Source organism: Abramis brama (assembly GCF_963993115.1).
Source record: "Abramis brama genome assembly, chromosome: 16".
Lineage (NCBI taxonomy): Eukaryota > Metazoa > Chordata > Actinopteri > Cypriniformes > Leuciscidae > Abramis > Abramis brama.
The window spans coordinates 13,326,230-13,337,675 of record NC_139978.1 but is presented as its reverse complement, the minus strand read 5'-3'; the positions used below and the strand labels follow the sequence as shown (position 1 = coordinate 13,337,675).

Here is an 11,446-nt window from a genome sequence, read left to right as displayed (position 1 = left end):
ATGGAAAACAATCATAACATTAAACAATAAATCAATGTACCCAATAACACTGTGCACTGATATTCACATGGTGATAACCCACAGGTTCATCATAACACCGATGAAAAACATGAGCCGCATGCTACACAGAACACAACACAAGAATGCCTGACCAATGAACACAAAAATCAGGTGATTGACAAAAACACACGAGACAAGAGCACATGGCAGGTGAACGAAAACTCAACCAGTGCGCTCACAACAAAAGACAAAATGTGGAGCATGAATTTCTGAAACCTTACACTGAACCGAAACCGAACTAGACAGGAGTGTTGGGATCCAAACACCACGTTCCACACAAGAACAAGGCACGCGGATGAGAGCACATAAGTGTCGGGGCTCTATCAAAAAAAATAAAAATTAAAAAAAATTAAAAATCAGATTAAGAATCAAGAATCAAGAATAGAAATTACAAAATAAAAGTTATTCTTTAATATAAAAATAAGTATGGAAGATTTAGCCATCTAGTGGTTTAGGCGTAAAATTGCAGGTTACTTGCGGAGGAACATTGTTTTTGGTAATTACGTGAATTGGGCATCGGCTCAGCTCTACAGCTCGGATGAATGTGATGGGTTGAGGTGTACCATTTGGGTTTAAAATGGTTTGAAATCTCAAGAATTATCACCTTCTCTCAAAAGCCAGTCCAGTACTTTCCCTTTTTGCTTTGCTTAAGTTGCCCTTTGTGAATCAGAGTAAGACAGAGATTATATTTTTTTATTTTTATGTATTGCTCAACAAAAATAAATATTTTTTTTGTAAATTTAACCAAAAAATCTGTACTGAAGCTTTATGTACTTTTGAGGGGGGAAAATACACATTACTGTTCCAATATCTTACAGTAGCCTTCTCAGGTTAACATATCCCATTAGATATGAACAGAATTTTTTTTTTTTTTATCATTATCATCCTCCCAGTATCACCTAATTAAGATTAAAAATAACCAAAAGGTTAATTTGTTTTTAACTTGAGTGTTGTTTGCTTCAACTTCCCTGTTTTTACTGACTTGAGGGACTCTGTGATGACATTTCAGTAAAGCACATGAGATTATGGCAACCCTCAAATTGCATATTCAACAATAATATAAGACCAAATTTCATTTAAGGGCATCTAGAGGAACTATAGAGAGATTCCAGAGAAACACATTTGATATCTTTGACGTGCAGATTTTAGGATGTCATCTTAGCATCATACTCCAGTGTGCAAGGCCTAAATTTCCCAGTTATAGCTTAAATCATACTGAATTGTTACATTATAGCAATATGACATTTAATTACTAGGATATTTAAGTAAAAAAAACTTTTTGAAATGAACAGTTCAGAATTAAACAAACGCAAAGATTCTTTTGATGTAGCAGTTCTCAAAAACCTCACTGTGATTGTATTTGCTGTCATTATCAATTATATCAATAGCTTGCTGCTTTATACTGCCTTCAAGAATCCAGTCTTCACTCAGGAGCCCCGCTATATCCTCTACATGCAGCTGATCATCAATGACATCATTACACTGACAGTATGTGTGACTTTGTTTGTGTTTACGTACTTAGTGCCAAACTTGAATGTTGCTATCTGCTGTATTTTAATCCTCATTGCAAGCAGTGTCTACAAGAACACAGCACTAAACCTGGCCGGCATGGCTATTGAGCGATATGTGGCCATCTGCTACCCTCTACATCATGCACGAATATGCACCGTCCAGAACACCAAAATCCTGATCGGCATCATCTGGCTGATGGGAGCTCTGCCTGGCATAGTGGACCTTTTTGTCGTTTTGGCTCTTCGTCCACTCTCCTTCTTTACCACTAGTCGCATGTGCTACCAGCAAAATGTGTTAAATTTTGAGTACCATGTAATAAGCTATGCTGTTTTTAACATTGGCTACATGTGCTCAGTGTGGGTACTGCTCTTCTACACTTATTTCAATGTGCTGTTCTCTGCTAAAGCAGCTGCTTCAGGACCAGCTCAAGCCCAGAAGGCCAGGAGAACTATTTTACTGCATGGGGTCCAGTTACTGCTCTGTACATTGTCCCTGTTTACAACGGTCCTGGATGGGGCCTTAACGGCTCTCTTTCCAAACTATCAGTCAGCCATTTACTTCACCACATTCACGCTCACCAGCATTTTACCACGTCTGCTGAGTCCTCTCATATATGGCATGAGGGATCAAAAGTTTAAGAAGTACATGAAGAGTTCACTGATGTGTGGCTCCAACAAGAGAGCCATAGATCCTTCTGATTAGCAAAATAGGAATTTTCTGACTGCAGTTGCAAAAAAAAAAAAAATAATTCTGTAAATAATGTTTATTTCAACGTAGACATGGAGTAGATTATATAGTGAGTGACGTTCAACCAGTGTTACTTTGTATAAATCATCAAAATTTTAAATTGTATTTATATGTACTATTTTGTAGCCTAATAGCCTATGTTTTTACTGGATGAACTATATGAAGTCTCCTCAGTTCAAGCAGGTAACCACTGATGTAGTTTATCATGTTATGAGCATGTCCTTTTATTGTTTTCAATTACTTGTTGTAATTTTAAAGAGTATATCTATCAGTTATCTATCAGTTAAAACAAACTTTTTTTTTTTGTTAAATGTTTTGCTTGGAAAGAGTGACTGTAGTGCCTTATATCAAATAAATGCAATTTGCTTTGATATTTAGTATTTATTGCAATCACTTTCTAAATTTTAACTGTGGATAAATGCTTTTTAATGACACTATTTATAGATGTATCTATGTAGCTAGAGATGAAGCCAAAAGGTATATGGATGGCTCCGTAATATAATTTTTTCATCACTATAGGCTCTCAAGTTGGTTCTGTCTACCAGCAGAGGCTTTCGTTACTTTTGATTACAAAATTTAAACCTTATAAAAAAGGTATTTGAATAATTTAGCCACATACAAACCACAAAAACAAGTGGCATACAGTAAACAAAGCTAGTAATGCTAGACTTTTTTTCAGAGCTTCACTTTCTGCAATGACTTCTAAGCAACTCAAGATGGCAAATAGTAAAGTAACAGCAAGGTGTAGCTCATCACATTAACTGTGAATGTATTGCACAATACTGTCTTTGGCCTATCTAAAGGCCAATGACAAATGGGACACCCTACGACTATGTGGACTTTAAAAGCATGAACACAGCGGCCATCGCAAGAAGGCAAGTGCACATTAAACGGTTAGTTCACCCAAAAATGAAAATTCTGTCATCATTTACACAACCTCATGTCACTCCAAACCAGTAGCCTACGACTTTCGTTCATCTTTGAAACACAAATTAAGATATTTTAATAAAATCTGAAAGTGGTCTGTCCCTCCGTTGGTGGTAGAGGTAGTTGCTCCACAGTCCAAGCAACTACCACTTTGATGCTTCAAAAAGTTCATAAAGAGATTGTAAAACGAACCCATATGAATTGAGTGGTTTAGTCCAAATTTTCTAAAGAGACACGATCGCTTTATTTGATAAACAGATTGAATTTAGGCGTTTATTCACATAAACATTCATCAACTCACACATCAGCTATGGTAAAAGGAAGCTCAAGCATGCTTGCTTGACGTGCGAGAACCAATGAGGTTCATTCTCGTGTGTAACGCTGTTTGAGCTTCCGCAAGAACCAATGAGGTTTGTTCCCGCGCAACAAGCAATGTTCATGTTCTTCTATTCATGTTCGCTAATCAATGTTTTTATGTAAATAAAAGTCTAAATTCAATCTGTTCATCAAAAACGATCTTTCATTTTACAAAATGATTGTTCTGTCTTGTAAAGTCTCCATAAAACTTAAAGCAATAAGCTTTATCTTTATCATCAAAGTCAATTTTATGTGTATTTTATGGAAAAGCTCTAAACATTGCTTGCACATGCAATTAAAACACACTGGTGTACTAAAAACTGATATGTTCTAACAGTGATTCTCAAGAAGAGTATTTTAGTAAAGCAGGCCACACTGTTGCTGTTTTGTACTGATTGTGCTTTGGAAACACTGAAGACTCTGCAATTATTTTGTTTCAAAGTTTAGCAAACTAGATAAAAAAGTTTGCAGTGTAGCGTTTATACGCCCACGTATAAATATTATTAATTATTATTCATAACGAATTATGATCAATAATTAATAATTTAATTATTTTCAATTATTTACTGTAACAGAATCAATAATATGATAATTTATCAGTTCATCCAATGAACAGAAAGCATAAACAATTATTAACTCTAGGAAATATAATATCTTCCTGGCCAAGAAAGAATAACCCCCTAACAGTAAGTTAAGAAATAGGGTAACAGCATAGGTAACTTTTGATCGAAGTTCAAGACAATAAAATTTGATAAGCACATACACAAGCAATCTCTTTTCAAATACAAACAATACTTTATTGATTATATACTAACACGTACAGCTAATGTCTAACACAAACACACACACACGCACACACACACACACACATTCATACGAGTTGCAGAAAGGAAGAGAGTGAGGAAAGAGTGGGTTTAAGAGTGAAAGGATGAAATCTCACGATTCCATAATGCACTTAGACATGACCTGAACGAACCATCAAACATTAATTTAACCCTTCTATCGTTTTAGGCAGGTTATTAAAGTTATATAAATACACCAGTTTAGCTTTCAGTCTGGAGGTTACTTGCTTGTCTTCTCGTTCCTTTTTTGGAATTCCCTTCGTTGCGTAACAGAGGGTTCCCCCGGGTTCGTTCGTCGGCTGTGGTCTCCTTGTGCATGGATAGATGGGGCGAGAACCAGTCACGTGTGGCTGGCGGTTGCTGATGGTTGAATGAGTCTTTGAAGTTGAAAGCGTGCGTTGCAGCCGCGAATCGTGGAACGAAACTTTGCAGCAAAACTTAACTTAAAACCGAGACTTTCAATCGGAAAATAAAGGAAGACTTAGAAAAGAAAAGAAGACTTAGACGAGAGTAGTAAGACGGCTTGAATGAAACTGTTTAACCCATGTTCTACAGATCTTGATTTGGGTTATTTCTGCTCGTTTGTTACATGGTACTAGTCTGCCGGAACTTAGAGAGCTTAGAGCTTTGAGAGCAGCGAGAGAGAGAGCTTAGTTTTTGGGTTGTTTTAACTAAAAGTTTGTCCCCCCTCCTGAAGAGAGCGGACCAATTAGACACTGGCTTTGTCTCATCGTAAATCTGGAGTGTTGGTGTGTTCTCTAACTTTTAAGCAGAGAGGACAGAGGCCACAGTTTAGACATGATTTCTAATTAAAAGAAGATCAAAACATATTACACCGATATCATTCAAGCCATCTTGCTAGTTGTGTTCGTAAGATAGCATTGATATGAAACAGTACACACTGTCATTCACACACCTAATAATTATAACAATTACATGAATTATATGGGATTAAAGCATATCTTATTAGAATATGCATATAAGTGGTGGAAACACACAGGATTATGTAGTTGCGTGATTGTTTGATTGTAAGTCCATTGAGAATTGTTCTTAAATGATTTTATGTAGTTTATTGGTAAGAATCAGTTCTCTGGTTTGAAGAGACAGAACACTGTTTGTTCTGTTCAGAGGTCTTAAGGAGGAGGGGTCAGGAATGCTGTGGTGTCATTTCTGAACCAATTTGTCTTTTAAAAACCCCCTCATATTGACAAGTTCTTCCTTTAGCTGGGCTCATAAAGGTTCTTAGTTGGGGGGTTTTCGTTGGTTTGGTCATTAGAAGGGTCTTTTGCAGACTCTGTGGCGCCAGGATGGGTGACTTATGGCTCTGGACTGTGAGGACACTGTCTTTATCTTAACCAGTCCGTAGTTGGCCACAAAGCTAGCCATTGACCAGTTATTTAGTTAGTGTTGGGGGAGGCTCTTTTAAATAGCCAGAGTGATGAGGATCATTTGACGTTCTGAACCAATCTTCTGTTTTGTTCGGCAGGAAGTAGAGAGTTTGAATTAATTTTCTGGAAGAAAATTAGTCTGTGGTTGATTTCTTCTCATTGTCGTTACATATCCCCCCTTTCGGTCGACGATGTGTTGAGTAGAAGACATCGGTGAACGCTGGAGAAATGGGTAGAGGAAGCAAACACAAACAGCAAACAACAAGACAACACCTCCATGACTGGTCACTTTACTGGTGCAGGGCATTAGATTACCTAGGCATAAACAGGTTCACTCTCTCAATATAGTTAATCACGTTGACTAAAGTTTAGTTCAATTTTAGGACGTTATCCTAATTTGTTTTGGGACGGTGATTAATTAATTTTGTGACTAAATTTGATTTGTTTGTTTTATTCTCTTCTAAATTGTTCTAGGTTTAGACCAATTTACCTTTCAATTTGTGATTCGAATGATGCAGGGAGTTCTCTGGCTCACATTCGTTTTGAGGTGACTTACAAATATTAGGCGTGGTGTGTCAATCCTATTATTGTGACCTTGACCCTTATGGGGCGGACAGGCATTTTACCTAATAAAAGAAGAAAAGGAAGGAAGGAAGAGGTAAAACAAAACAAAGCAGTTGAGTGTTCCTCCTGATATGAATTGTAACTACTGTTGCACAGCTAAGGTGTCAGGGATCATGATGTAATGATAGGTGTTCTCAGGTGTACTTGTTGGATGAGTAGTTAGTTGCCATGTTTCCTATGGTAAGTGTAGCTAAGTTGTTAAGCTAGTTTCTGAAGTTAGTTTCTACCTGTGGGGGAAAACATGTTTGTTGAATGTTTTGCACAGTAGAGGCAGTTAACTTCTGTATGTTAGTGAGTATGTTAGGGATGTTGTGTAGTGTATGTATGTATGTATTAGGGATGTATGCATGTATGTATGTATGGTCAGATCTGTTTCAGTCTGTTTTGCTCCCCCCCTTTGCTTGATGGCTTAGCTTTGATGAGCTTGTTGCCTCTTTGCCTTGGAAAAGGGATCTTCTGTGATCTGCTGGGAGTCAAACCAGTAAGGCAGGAAGTTCTCTGGCAGACATTGGGAGGCAGTTTGGCATGGCTGGATGAAGCTGTGGTGCAAAACTTGGTCTCCGTTGTTGCATTCCTCCGATGATACCTTTTGGTTGTGACAGACTTTCTGACGTTCTGGGCTTACGGTTGTTTCTGTAGCACACATATGGTTCTTGAGTTTGGAGCTCGTTTGGTGGTTTCTTTATGAGTGATGGGTAGCCAGGATGGTGTTTTCTGGTACCTCTGGGTGTTTGTCAGTGGTTGACTGTGAGAGACCACTCTGTTCTGTGTTGTTGTAGAACAAGTGGTTGTCATCTTCATTATGAAGGTGCATCAGATGAATCAGTGGTCTTCCGTGTTCAGCCTGTTTTCTAAGAACACTTCCAGTCGCCTCATTAGTTGCTCCATATCTTCTGAGGGTAAACTGTCTTGTTCTTGGGCATACTCAGTGCTGTGCTTAACTGAGTTGTGCCGAGGTGGGTTTCCTGAGAAGCGTGGCTGGTCCCATGGCTTTTCCATGTGGTTGGTGTGGTATCTGTCATCAGCATGGGAATCACGTTCTCTGTGCTTCTTACGAAGAACTGTGGTGTTGTCATGCCACTGGTTGTCTTCCAGTGCAAGGCTTGTGTCTTGGCTGAAGGAGTTTGAAACTGTGGATGTTTTCAAACCTTTCTTTGAGGACATCTTCTGTTTGATGTGGGCCTTGTGCGTCAGGTCACGTAACTGTTGAATTGTCATTGTGTCTGCGCAGGCCTCGAGACCAAGATGATGACTTAATCCGGGGTGCAGGTTTCTCAGAAAGAGGTTTTTGAAGTTCACATCCTCTTCTTGTTCAGGTGAGTTATGTGCACCAAAGAAGGCTTGTCGAAAACGGTGGTAGTATGCTTGGGGAGTCTCGTGTCGACCTTGTTTGGTTTCCAAGGCGATTAACACACCGTGTTCTGACTCTGGGCCTATGAATTCTTTTATCAGTGTCTTACATAGCAGTTGGTAGTTTGACTTGACATGAGCAGGTTGTCGGTCTAGGAAGCTTCGTACCTCTGAACTGGATGTCGATCTGAGGAGGTAGAACCTGTCTCTGTCAGTCACATGAGGTCTCACCTCTAGGTGGAAGTTGATATCTCGGATGTAGGACTGGATGTCCGGGCATTCCGTGGAGTTCGGGTTGAACGGAGTGATATTCTTAACCAGCTTGTTGAGATCTTTAAAGGTCATCGCCGGTGCAGCTCTGGAGTCTGCCTGGATGAGCTCTCGTTGCTTGTTGGCAGTGAACGGTTCTGTGGTGAAGGCCTGTGACGTTTTGGGTTGTGGCCATTCACTTCTTTCACTGTATGGCAGTTCTTGGATGGAGGACTCTGTCCTGCTCGGCAGTGGTGATGCTGAGGGAGGTCTCTCCCTTCTTGGCTCTGGTTTCTGTTGGAAAATGTGCTGGAGTTCATCTCTGACCGCGTAGAGCTCGTCGTTGACGTCATCTCGCTGTTGGGTCAGATGGTTGATTTCAGCATTGCACCTTTCCAGGTGGTCTTTCAGAGCATTCATTTCAGAGTTCTTATCTTCAATGTCAGCTTTAGCTTTCTCTAGCTGATGTTCAGCAGACTGGAGTTGGTTTACCAGGTGTTTCTGGACAGTCTTTAATTCTTGTTTGTCACTTTCAGTGGCTGCAAGGGCTTCTTGGAGCTTGTCAACTTGTTTCTTTGTTTCTTGCTCCACTTCGTCAGGCACTTGAGCTTTCGCTTTGAGCTGGTCTGTGCAGCGTTGGGTGTGCATCAGCTCCCTCAGGAACTCAGTGGTCTGACGCTTGAAGTCGTCCTGGACTTTCACTTCCAGCTTGTCCATGCGGCTCTGGGCACGTGTCAGCTCCTCCCGAAGGTGGGTGATGTGCTTGTCGCTTAGTGTCAGCTGGGCTGTGAAGGCATTGCTTAGGGAACAGATAATCTTGGTTAGTTCCACGTGGTTGTGGTTTTGATTCTGGCTTGAATCATGTGTCAGGAATCTTCTCAGAATTATGATTATTATTAAAAATAATAACAGTTCAATTGTCTTTGGTGTGAGGCAGTCCGTAATGCCTCTGAGCCAGGCGTCCACGTCGGTGGGGTTTGTCGTCCACGACATGTTGGCACGCTGGGGTGAAGAGACTGACACAGATCTGTGTGGGGTGTAAGCCTATGTGGTTGAACAGCTAAGTGTCGTTTCAGTGACTGTACAACAATAGTGAAGTGTTGTAATGTCTAAGTGTTGGTCTCAGTGTAGACAGGTAGGCTAGTGATGTGGAAACTTTGTCACTCAACTAAGTGAGAGAAAGAGAGAGAAAAGGTTAAAACAAATCTCAATTGCAAGGATTTTTTTTTTTTTTTTTTTTTTTCAGTGGGAGAAATATTTTTATAAATATTTCCTATCAATGAAAAACTGGTTTAAACTCGTGATGTTTCACTCAACTGAGAAAGGGGAAAAGAGAGAGAGGTTAAAACCAATTTCACTAAAACAAGAAAGAAAATTCTTAAGTAGGAGAAATATTATTTTTCTCATAAATGCTGCCTATCGGTGAGAATCTGTTTCCAGAAAGGTAAACAATATTATTGTTTATGTTTACAAGGAAAAATAATACAATAATAATGCTGATACCTTTTTCCGAGTTTTACAGGATTGACACCACACACCGTCAGTTGGACTGCTTACAGCTGGGATGCTATGAAGGCGACAGTTGCTCAACACTTGTCTCTGTTAATTTATCTTGGATAAGATGTTAAATTGTAAATTGTGTTTACAAAACAGAGAGAGTATGGAGAACAAGAGAGGGTTTGATTACAAATCAAATACCTATTAATTGTTTTCTTTGGAAAAATTATCTTTCTCTTTCTTTAGACTCGATTGATGGTTCTTCCAGGTTTGTTTCCTACAAATGTGAAGAAAGGGGATGGAATAAAGCAGGACAGAACAGGAAAGACGTGTAAAGAAGGAAGAGGAAGGAGTGAAAGGAGATTGGGTCCACAAATGGCTCTGAAGCCTTTGTGTCGAACTACGAGTGTAGAATTGATAGTTGCCAACAACTAAACATTCAAAAATAAAACTTTGTAAGAGAGGGTTATCTCTGATTTATTTGACACTTGTAGTGAGATACCAATGTCTCCTATTGAGGCTCAGGTGTGTTACTCCCAAGCTTTCAAAGTTCAAAAATGTATTCACCTGAAGTGATTAAATCTAAAAGAGAATTTTAGAAATTAGGAAAAATTATGAAATTAGATTTATTAAAAATAAATCGAGAAATCATTAGAAATTACCTGTTTAGGAAAATAGAATTTAAACCCTTTTTAAATCAAATTAAAATTTGACAATTAATAATCATAAACCAGTATTTTCTTTTCAAGTAAAATGCAGGTAAATGAAATTAATAATTGTGAACCGAAATTTCCTTTTCGCAGAAAAATATGGGTAAAGTATAATATGAGACAGGTCAAATAGGAAAGAAGAAAAGACCAACAGGTGTAAACATCAAGGTGTTTAAATGGTTAAATCCCTTTAACGTTGTTCAAACAGACACTGTATTTAACCACTGTCAATGACAACCGTAAATAATGCTTAAGGCTTTAGTATAGGTTAGGCCTCAATGTAAACAACTACCTAGCTTAGCTTTAGCTTAGCTTAGCTTAGCCACAAATGGGTTTGTTTCAGTTTGTTTACACTGTGGCCAGACGGGCTTTGCTGTGGGGTCCGAGTTCCCCCGGAAGCGTTGGTTAAGACTTCCGTGTCACGATTGTAACTATGGCGACAAAACAAACTCTAGTGGGCGAACTTGTGAATTGCAGCTCGTAAACAGTAATGCATGTTAAGTTACATGAAATTTCGGCACATTTCAAACAATGTTCAAAGAATATGCACGTCGATCATATTATATGAAATGTCGGCGCATTTCAAAAATACAAATAAAGGACACCACTCGTAGCTGTTTTTACGACGTGGGGCTTCACTCGGTTGTTTAAGAGTGATTAACTTTAAAGGACAGCTTTGTGCTGTAATAGATGGAACAAACGATCTCGGCGGATCGTCTCTGTGCAATGTTATCTGAGCACGCAAAAACAACAGGGTTTTTAACTGTTGGTTGAGTTTCAACGTCAAGCTTTACTTGAACACAACTTTAAATAATTCCTATTCAACTACACTCGGACATACGCAGTGTTTACACGAGAATTAATTGAACAGACACAGATAAGCTTATAGTTTATCACGGGGATTGCCGTGGAACACGCATTGACAATCTGAGAAATAAAGACTAATCTGTGAGAATATTCGTCCCAGTGGAACACGCACTGAGTGACGATCGATAAATAAGGACTAACGTTCAAGTTAGACGAGGGACACGCTCGTCCGTCCTTTACATGGTTATTTTAATTACTGCAGTTTTAATTTCATTCAGCTCTCTGACTGATACAAACACACATAACGTTATAGCTATTTGAAAGACTCTGGAACACGCAGATGTCTTAAGCTATAATTAAAGTATTTCAGAATCGA

The 11,446-nt window shown here is 38.9% G+C and overlaps 1 protein-coding gene across 1 annotated transcript; it reads left to right on the top strand.

Annotated features, from left to right (window-relative positions):
* Nucleotides 1-1,344: 1,344 nt before the first annotated feature.
* or90j1 (odorant receptor, family 90, subfamily J, member 1) lies at nt 1,345-2,274 on the top strand (the record flags this gene model as incomplete). The annotated part of the gene is made up of 1 exon (XM_084138742.1): nt 1,345-2,274. One exon carries the CDS (start codon nt 1,345-1,347, stop codon nt 2,272-2,274), a length of 930 nt encoding a protein of 309 aa, XP_083994868.1.
* Between the last annotated feature and the right edge of the window lie 9,172 nt (nt 2,275-11,446).